This window comes from Cavia porcellus, unplaced genomic scaffold, assembly GCF_034190915.1.
Source record: "Cavia porcellus strain 051 isolate PalLab524CR breed Dunkin Hartley unplaced genomic scaffold, mCavPor4.1 scaffold_26, whole genome shotgun sequence".
NCBI classification, from domain to species: Eukaryota; Metazoa; Chordata; class Mammalia; order Rodentia; family Caviidae; genus Cavia; species Cavia porcellus.
The window spans coordinates 52,399,056-52,408,942 of NW_026947509.1; the positions used below are offsets into that span (position 1 = coordinate 52,399,056).

General features: G+C 41.9%; 1 protein-coding gene across 8 annotated transcripts in view; it reads right to left on the reverse strand.

Moving 5' to 3' along the window:
- Nucleotides 1-9,784, reverse strand: part of Fn1 (fibronectin 1) — a 61,518-nt gene extending 51,734 nt beyond the window's left edge. For all 8 annotated transcript variants that reach the window (XM_063237461.1, XM_003474207.5, XM_063237460.1 and 5 more), the window contains exons 1-8: nt 9,439-9,784; nt 8,336-8,464; nt 7,363-7,500; nt 5,843-5,974; nt 4,788-4,925; nt 2,466-2,624; nt 1,105-1,299; nt 156-335 (exon numbers count right to left, since the gene is read on the reverse strand). In XM_063237461.1, the coding sequence (XP_063093531.1) occupies nt 156-335; nt 1,105-1,299; nt 2,466-2,624; nt 4,788-4,925; nt 5,843-5,974; nt 7,363-7,500; nt 8,336-8,464; nt 9,439-9,589 (1,222 nt within the window). In that variant the 5' untranslated portion in view covers nt 9,590-9,784. The remainder of the gene's footprint in view (nt 1-155; nt 336-1,104; nt 1,300-2,465; nt 2,625-4,787; nt 4,926-5,842; nt 5,975-7,362; nt 7,501-8,335; nt 8,465-9,438) is intronic.
- Between the last annotated feature and the right edge of the window lie 103 nt (nt 9,785-9,887).

A 9,887-nucleotide genomic window follows, 5' to 3' on the forward strand; every position in this document is an offset into this window, starting at 1 on the left:
AGGGATACTAGGGAACATGGAAAAATACCAAACTGGTAAGTTGGCTTCAAGTTTCTTGGGTTCGGACAGATCAAAAGTGATGTTTCTTGTGAAACCTCACATTCATGGTTAGAATGCTGGCAAGTAAATTCATTTTTCCTTACTGGGTCACTTACCAGCATGGTCTGTGCAGAAAGAGTATTTCTTGTCCTGCTCATAGTTCGAAGTTGTGCTGCACCAAAGATGTCCATCCTGTCGCCCTTCGGAGGTGCAGGAGTAGAAAGTCCTACCGTTGTAGGTGAACGGTAACACACAGGGCTCCCCATTGGAATTGCCACCATATGTCTGAGTCACAGCTATATGCACAATCACAAGAGTCTCAGTCAATACAGCTGCTTTATCTCCCACCTGTGGCTGCTTATTTATACCCTAATAAAGGCTGAGTTTCAAAGGAAAAAGCTGGGCACAGCAAAGACCATCTGGTTAACTTCAGTCAAAATCTGTCACTCAGGAAACCATGCGGGCTGTGGATAAGACATGCATGAGTTCTGTTGGTGTCCTTTGTTACCATGTAATCATGCCTCAGCTTCTGTTTATAAAGCTAATTAACACAGATGAATTAAGGCCATTGTTCAAAGATCCTGGAGGAGTATGTGTGACAATACCTGTGCCAGAAGAAACGGTGCAAGGTGCTATTCCAGCCAGGGGAATCTATTTTATACAAAATGTACTCATTCATTACTGCTATGGTTATCACCATGTTTATAGCCTAGGAGAGCTAGATTAAGCCACTGAAAGATGTTTGTATCACAAAGCTGCTAAAATTTCAGATTTAGAGCATAAAATATGGATGACCAGCTCTTCCGAAAGCAACTTTCTTTGTAGCAGCATCTTAAGCAATAAAGCCTCTTAAGTAGTACACAGTGGCTTGATTCCCATGATTGGAAGGAAAACACACAGATTAAAAAGATTACAAGAAAACATACCAAATACACCCTTAATCATCATCGCAGGGTGACATGATAAGCTTTTATTGTATTGCTTTACAGTTGTAAATGAATACAGCGCCATACAAAAACTAAAAGCTAAAATTTGCAGACTATTGTTTGAGAAGAGAACACGTACCTGTCTCCTGGCAGCTGACACCATTGCCCAGGCAGGTGCAGAGCATCTGTTTATTCCCTTGTGTCTTCAGCCACTGCATCCCCACGCTGTAGACCACACCGCTGTCAGTGACACAGTGGCCATACGGGGCAGGCTGGGGGTGAGGCTGGGGCTGGTAAATGGCTGTTCGGATATCTGTGAAGGGGCCACCGGACCCTACGGTTGTGAGAAAGGCAAGTCATTAAACTGGAGAGACAACTGACAGCTCCTAAAACCCAGGGCCACCTCAGTGTCAGAACTGAGCTGGGGGGGCTGGCAGTCAGGTTCAGCAGCTAAGTGCCAGTGAACACTAAAACCCAAAGCACTTCCCGGGGGAAGGATCTCAGGGCCACATGTGCTGGGCAGCCGGCTCAGCTCCACAGCCCGCCTTGAGAGTCACTGTGCCGAGGAACAGAACAGAGCTGTCGAGCATTCTGCATTTTTTAACCCAGTGTTTTGGGTAACTCTTGTGGAAAATGAAAGCTTTTCACTGTAACATCAGTAATATTACTAAAATAGCTCACATTTATTGAGTGTCTACCCTTATTAATTCTCAAGGGCACTTTAATCTATTTAGTAGGTTTACATTTGTAATATATACATATAATATATATATAATTTTTTTTAATCGGTACCGGGGATCGAACTCACGACCACGTCCTTGCAAGGCAGGTGCTTATGCCTCTGAGCTAAATCCCCAGCGCCTAATATATATATTTAATCAGTAGCAATTTTATTGCTATTAAATAACTCAAAGATACCATCAAATCTAATCTTCCTCTCTTTCCTAAGTGTTGTTTCAAGATAAAAATTCATCAAAAGAGAAAAAAATACTATTTTTAACTAAATAGCCAACTACTAAAAGGATATCTAACAATGCTAGCACACCCTGTAGGAAAAAGTTGATGAAAATACACCAAGAAAACAGCAGCAGGCCTGCACACCCGTGATACTCATCCCTTTCCTCAGACTTCCACAAAGGCCCATGATACAAAAACCTTTTTTTATACCGGAAGTGATTAAAATATGTTTTAATTCTTATTACTATTTTCTTTGATGGTGAGGGTTGAATCAGAGCCTTGAGGATGCTAAGCATACGCTGACCACTGAGCTACACCCTCGCCTGCTATTACTTTTTTAAAAATTTGCTTCCATCTCCCCAAGATCCATTTTTGTTTTTTCTCCAAAATTTAAAATGAGGATTAAAAAGTTTTAATTACTAACAATCTGTAAATGATCTCAGCCTATTCAGGGAAGCTCTGAAAACCCTCAAATGGGTTGTGCAGGGAAACCTGACTTGTGGCAGTGTCCCGGAGCCGCGTCCGCCCGGGCCTGGGCCTCACCTGTGGCCGTGGTCTGCAGGGACGCGTGCCTCTCGCACTTCCACTCCCCCCGGCCGTTGCCTGTGCAGATGCACTGCAGCAGGTTCCCCCGGTTATCCTTCTTGCTCCAGGTATCCCCAATTCTGTAGGATGTCCTCGTGTCCTGGTCATTGCACCTGTCTATTTCAGAAAGGAAGTATTTAAATACCTAAACAAGGTCAAGATTGCCAAGTAGTCATTGCAAACCTAAGAAAGCAATACAGTAGTTTCATGCTTGAGTACCCGATTTTTGATCATATATTCATACTCAAATCTGGCCCCACAGAACTAAACTTCTAAACATTTATTGCAGCATAAAGAGAACTGTGTGGTTTAGCCAGGTCTATCTCTCTGACAAAACTTGTGTATCATCTTTTCACTTAATTTTGCTTTAAACTTTTTATAGTTTTAATCCAAATTCATTCTTGAGCATGTGTTATTCTTACATTGTCCCCTTCAGATCTCCTAGTCTTCCTCTTAGTAACTGCTATGTCTGGCTCATGTTTAGCAGGGAACTTTGTCTAGAATACTGGAAGCAATAGGAAGCATGGAAGTTTCAAACAGTCTCTACTGGTTACCCCAACAAGGCTATCAAAAAAGTAGTCTCTTTTTCTTCATTTGTTACGTAAAAGAAAATTCAGGTTACTCATCATTTCTTCAACTAAAATTTTATCTTCTCTCACCCTACCCAAAACTCCTATTTAAAAATCACTAACCAAATGGTCTTTTTAAATTGCTTAGTGTTATCCCTTTAATGGAAAAGTGAGACTAGGCCTGTAAAAGTGATCATTGGTAACTACATTATTAGTCTATGTGTTCACCTGTCTGGCTACATTGCTAGAATTATAATCCAGTTCTGACTATATACTACAATATGATTACAGAAGGTCTGATTTGTTTATGAATTAGTGTAACTGGGGCTGGGGATTTAGCTCAGCGGCATAAGCACCTGCCTTACAAGCAGGCAGTCGTGAGTTCGATCCCTGGTACCGATAAAAACGAAAAAGACAAAAAAAAAAAAAAAAAAAAAGAATTAGTGTAACTGCTGGGTTACAGAAATAATTTAGCCGTTGATGTAGGCACACACAAATACATCAATCTGCCATTAAGAATGGACACTGAATCAAGGTCCCATTACTAATTAGAGATTTTCCCAAGTCCTCAGCTAAAAGTATAATCCCCTGAGCTTCCACAGCACTATAGTATCTCTCCTTAAACTCCCAATATTGTATTTTGTAGGTGCTAAGTGTGTATTAACCTTCCTTATCCCTCTGACCTACTAAGTACTCTTTCAAGTACTAATTCTCCATCTTAAATGAAACCCATACTTATAAAATTTCATGTAATAAATGATCTTTCTTGGAGTAACTTTTCCCAATTGCTCCTAGAAACATTTAAAGAGTGTGAATTCGATTTATGATTTGTCGTAAGCAAAACATTGCCTCAAAATTCTTGAAGTCTGCTGATCATAACACTTTCAACACAAAAGATCTAACGAACCAGTAATTTTATGGGAAATATTTGGTCAGAACCCTTTCTATTTTTCATGAGATTTCTTTTCTGTTGTTAGCAAGAATTTAAATTTGGAGAAGTATTTAAAGCTAGTTAACTATTTTAAGTTAGGTAAGTAAAATAGCTTCAGGATATTTAGATTTGATTTTAAATTCATACAACAGTAATGGGTGTTTGCTTTAACAAGCTCTAGAGCTGTGGTTAGTTTGTAATCCCACAAAAGGAGGCTGGAAACCAAAGGTAACAATTAAGATTTGGAAGCAGCACAAGGAGGCCTAAAGCCAGCTTCTTCACAGAATTAGCTTTGGCAGCTTTAGGGAAAAGCCACCTTACTTCCCTCCAGAGCAGACAATCTCACCTATGGGATAGATGCTTTTTATTTGCATCAGTTTCGCTTATGAATATATTTGTGTTATTTACATTTCAAACATAGATGGAAACCCAAACCTTTAGAGCTCAATTGTCTCCATGTCAATAGCAACCTCACATCGAAAGATAATTTTGCATGCTCTTTGAATGATTTTTTGCTCTTAATACTTGAAAGACCTCTCCATGATAATTCAGCTTACACACTGGCAACTGAACTTCAAGTTCATGACACACGGGGCATTTGAGTAAATATTATGTTCTGTTTTAGTAGCTGATAGCCTAAGACCCTATTAAGCCAAAGGAGAGTTAAGGAATTTTTCTTGACATGAAAGTTACCCGAGCACACTGAGGTATTGAGGTACTTATGCTCTAGAGAGAATACTACTGCAATTCTCTAGGGATCCAGAAAGCTGTAAAACATACTTCTAGAGGTACAGGTGATGCGTCCACTGCCCTCTCCCAGACAGGTACAGTCCACCATCATCCAGCCTTGATAGGGCTTTTCCCAGGTCTCCCCAACCACATAAGAAGTCCCCGCAGCATGATCGAAACATTTCTCAGCTGTACAAAGATTTGGGAAAAAAAACAGAAAAAAAAAAAGTTATTTTGAATTGTGTGGTCTCCCTTGTAATTTAAAGCATAGCATGTAAGCAAAAATCCAGCCACATTTTTTAAGTGGCACTCTGTTCAGAAAGAAAGGCACACCCTGCAACTAAGCACAAACTAAGTAGCCAAAGCAAAAGCAAAAGCCCAGGCTGAGCTGGCAGGCAGATTCTGTCTTTCTAACGAGCGCACAGGCTGCGCATGTTCAGCCAATTCCAAGCTTCCCACCAGTGTTCTGAGCAGGAAAAAAAAAAATCTATGTATGTAGCTAGTCTGTGACAGACGACACCCCCAAAATTCCAATCTTAATTATGAGCAACCAAGTATAGACCATAAGTGCTAAGAAAGCTATGTAAAATTTGGATTTCTATAAAAATAAACTCAAAATAAAATAAAAACCTCTGAATTACAGAATAACTAAAGAGAACGAAAAACTTTTAGACTTGTACTTTTATGGTGCGCAACTGAGGACTGAGACTCCAAGAAGCTCCAGAATTTCTATTTTATAAAGAAATTATCAAGGTGTGACAAAGGAATTGTCATTTGGGGTTTCAGTCTGGTGTCATTTCCACAAAGAAATGAGTCAAAAGCTTCATTTTTGCCTTAAATAACAGACTTCTTCCTAAATCTGTCAACTCTGGCTTGTGGTTTTGGAACAAATTAAAATTTGGATCTGCAGTGAGCACTCTGTGATCTGATTTTTTAAAGAAGACTTTAGATCATAGAACATTTCATTATTTGAAATAAAATTGCCGTTTCACTATTTTTTGTTTAAATTGGAACTCAGACCTCTCTCCCATGTAGCTGTGACTTGAGGGTTAGCCCAGCACTGCAGTTATGCGTCCCATCCCCCGTCTCTTTCCTCAGCCACACACCTATTGGCTTGCAGGTCCATTCGCCTTTCCCATTGCCAAGACACACACACTCTAGCATGTAGCCACCAGACTCATGTGGTCTCCGCCAGGTGTCTCCGATCTTGTAGGACTGATCCCCTTCATGGCATCGGTCTGTTTAAAAGAGCAAATGTTAGGACAGAGAGAGAGAGAGAGACAGAAAGACAGAAAGAGACAACTTAAGGGGGAAAAAAGAAACATGTTCCACCAATGAAAAAGACTTGTATTGGAGAAAGTGAAACAGAGAATAGCTCTTCTACCAAAGAGAGGAAAAGTTAATGCAGAGCTGATCACTTAGAGCCAATTCAATTAAATGTCTTACTTAAAATATAATGGGAGAGGGACTGGGGATATAGCTCAGAGGCATAGCATCTGCCTGGTATGTGCAAGGTCCATGAGTTTGATTCCTGGCACCAACAAAACAACAAAAAAACCACAACAGGAACCCGCAGAGAAATGTGAATGACAAAGAAGGGGTCATTCCCTTAGACCTCTTAGAGATCACTGGGTCTCATACTTTATCCTACAGTAGAAAGGTCATTTTGGTGAAAAGCAAGCGCATACACATACTGAACATGGAAATCCTGATGCTTTTCTGGGCTATGAAACCCGGTGGTGCATCCAAAGCAGAATCGTCCACTACATTATGAACACTATGCACCACTGACTCTTGAGCTTTGCTTATAACTTTGGAAAAATCCTAACATTAAGTGTGGGGAAAGCTGATTAGGGCTCCTCACAAGGGACTGACTAGTTCTTTTGGAAAGAAATAAAAAAGGCTATATTAATAGAAAATACTGGTAACCCAGTGAATCATACTGGAAAGATTGCCTTCACTGCACTACGGTTCATGAGATTCAGCCCAGTTCCCACAGTTCCTTGGACAAAATCTGGGAATATTGTCTCTCAGAGAAAGAGATTTGGGGGCTGGGGATTTAGCTCAGCAGCATAAGCACCTGCCTTGCAAGCAGGCGGTTGTGAGTTCGATCCCCGGTACCGATAAAAATGAAAAAGACAAAACAAACAAACAAAAAACAAAGTTTAAAAAAAAATTGAAAAAAAGAGATTTGTTTCCTGGGTATAATTGTTGGTCACAAAGAAATGGGACTCTTGCTGAGATGCAAGAAGTGTCTAGCTGCAGACAAGAGCAAACAGCACACATCTGATTCACTGCTCATGGATATCTTTTAAAAATCACACAGGGTCAGTCTGGTCTGAAGATGCCCACGTAATTTACAACAGGTAACTCTTCTAAGGGTATCTTACTGAAAGGGAGCCCAATAGGTTGCTCTGGTTATACTATGGACACAAATTCTTGTGCGCAAGGCCCAGAGACCCACACACAGTAATAACAAATCCATCTTCCAGAACCACAAGAACTGGCTGAATGATTATGTAACAGTAACTAATCACCAGGGGTGTCCCAAAGTGAGGAATATCCAGTTATGTTTTAAATTCCTATGTATGATATTTCATCATCAGTTTACAGAACGTCTTCTTACTTGCGATGGTACAGCTTATTCTCCCGCGCCCAGCCCCAATGCAGGTACAGTCCCAGATCATGGAATCTTTAGGGCGCTCGTAGGTGTCACCCACTCGGTAAGTGTTCCCAGTATACTTGTCAAAGCAAGTCTCTTCACCTGAGGGGAGAAAAAAACCCATGTGACCCTCACATATGCAAAAGCTTTTCTAGTCCACTAATCCATGCAAAGGAAAACTGACATTTCTCTTCTCTAAGTAAGTAGTATGACCCAACTCAAGGTCAAAAACAGTTAAGAGTTATAGATTTTACCTTTGGCTTTCAATAAGGCCATAGTTTCTGCCCTTTGACAAGTTCTCAAATTTTCTATACATTAATTTATATTGTAAAGAATTCTTAGGAAAAGTACCACCTCATGACCTGCTAGATTGTTTTAGACTTCAATCTTTGACTCAGGAAGTCAAGCCAAGGTCCACAGAAAAAGCAAACACTTTGCAGATTGCCTCCTCTCACCTGGCCCTGACCCTTGTGAACCTACCAACTATCTCCATGTTAGGCACACTGGTTCTTCTCTAAAGGAATTTCTATAGTTTGTGAGAAGCTTGGGAGTGGTCCTAAGCTATGAGAACTTTGAAGTACTCAATAGTTTGCCACTAAACAGCAGTTGGCAAATCATCCTACTGTCTTATAACAAAGAAAAAGACCTGAGATTACTTTCTTATAAATCTGACCTTTATAATCAATTTCCTTGCACCACACACAAAAATCTTTCATTTTCTCACCAAAAACTTTAGGAAACTAAACAAACAAGTAAACAAATAAAAAGGCATTCTGTAAGCTAGTTTGCAATACATTTGTGTTATCCTCAAAGTAAAAGTAGTATGTGAAAAGCAAATATAAGCAGACTAACAATGGTGCATGGAGCTTTGCTTAATACTAAGATTAATTAACAAGCACACATCTGTCTATTAATGACCAGGCTCCCAGCCACTCACGTTCAGGTTTACTTTCACAGTTAAAGCCTCGGCTGCCTCCATAACAGGTACAGACCAAAGCATTGCCTAGGTAGGTGCGCTCCCACTGCTGGTTTATCTGATAGTGTTTCCCGTTGTCATAGCAACCAGCTGTAAATAGTGAAAGGAAAAAGTTATTACATTTCTATCTTTATGGAATTTTCTTGCACAACTGAACCGATGAGTCTGAATATCAAACAGAAAAATAATCACCCACATAGCATGAGATTAAAATCAATATTCTATTAAGATACAGATATGGAAATGAGTTTTCTAAAGCATTAAACATCATTTATGTAGGTGGATATTTAGGGTTTTTTCCTCTTTCTCCCTCCCTATCTCACTCTTTCCCCTCTGTCCATCCTTCTTTCTCTCTTTCTGTTCAGCTGATTGGTGTACGACGATGTTATTTCCATCTGGCCAGTGGTCTTCATCAAAGTGGGAGCATTTTTGAAAAGGAGATAATTGAAATTACATTTTAAAACACTCAAGGGACTTTAATGCTGTTTTGGAAAAATAAGTCCAGGACAATTTTAAAGTTTCCTCTAGCCACAGAAAAAGGGGTGGGGTGTGTATCAAAAAAACAAAAGAGGAATTTCAACCTGGGTTTTTGGTGAAGCATCCCGAGGGCGCCTAAAACAATCTGGACCGATTACATTTTTTTCAACATAGTAATCAGTCAACTTTCTCCCACCCTCACTTTGAAAATATTTAACCAACTAGTAACAAAGAAAAAAAGGAGCAGTGAAGGAACCCTCTAATCCCAGACGGATAATTTACAAACATTTTTCCCTTTAAAGGCGAGTTCTGAGTCACCTATGGGTCAGTTTGAATGAACAGAACTGGGGAGGCCACTGTAGGACACTCAGACCCGTTTCCCAATGCATGATCTTCTCCTCGGCCCTCAGGACCTGCAAACTCAAACCGAGGTCTTTTTGTGTCCACAGCTGATCTCTCCTCATTTTTTAAAGCGCGCTCACACTCTTACACGCACACACCCGCGCACGCGCGCAAAACTTCAGCCACAACTTGAGCGAGCTCTGCAGGTCCGTCCCATCCCAGCGCAGCCCGCGGCCGGTACTCACGCTTGCTCTGACTGACAGCCACCGGGGACTGGGGCTGCACGATCTGCTGAGTCTGCCTCTTGCTCTTCGAGGACCCGACGGGCGGCACCGCGGTCCCCAGGCACAGCGCGGCCAGCAGCAGCAGCAGCCCGGGCCTCGGACCCCTGAGCATCTTGAGTCGGTGGCGGGAGAGCCGCGCGCACCGGAGGCCAGCAGCCACCAAATCGGCTCGCTCTGCAGCCTGCGGGGAAAATCCCTCCCGGGTGTCTGGGACGGACACAGGTAGGGGGACAGGATGGAGAGGGCGGAGAAGTTGTGGCGCGGTCCCTCCTTCCCCGCCGGCGCCTAGCTCCCTCTCCTCCCGGGGCAGCACGGAGGGCGCGGGCGGCCGGGCCCGGGGAGCCTGGCTTTTATGCGCCGGAGCCGCCCGCCCCCCGCGAGCAGGGGCGCAGGAGGAGGGGCGCCCCCTT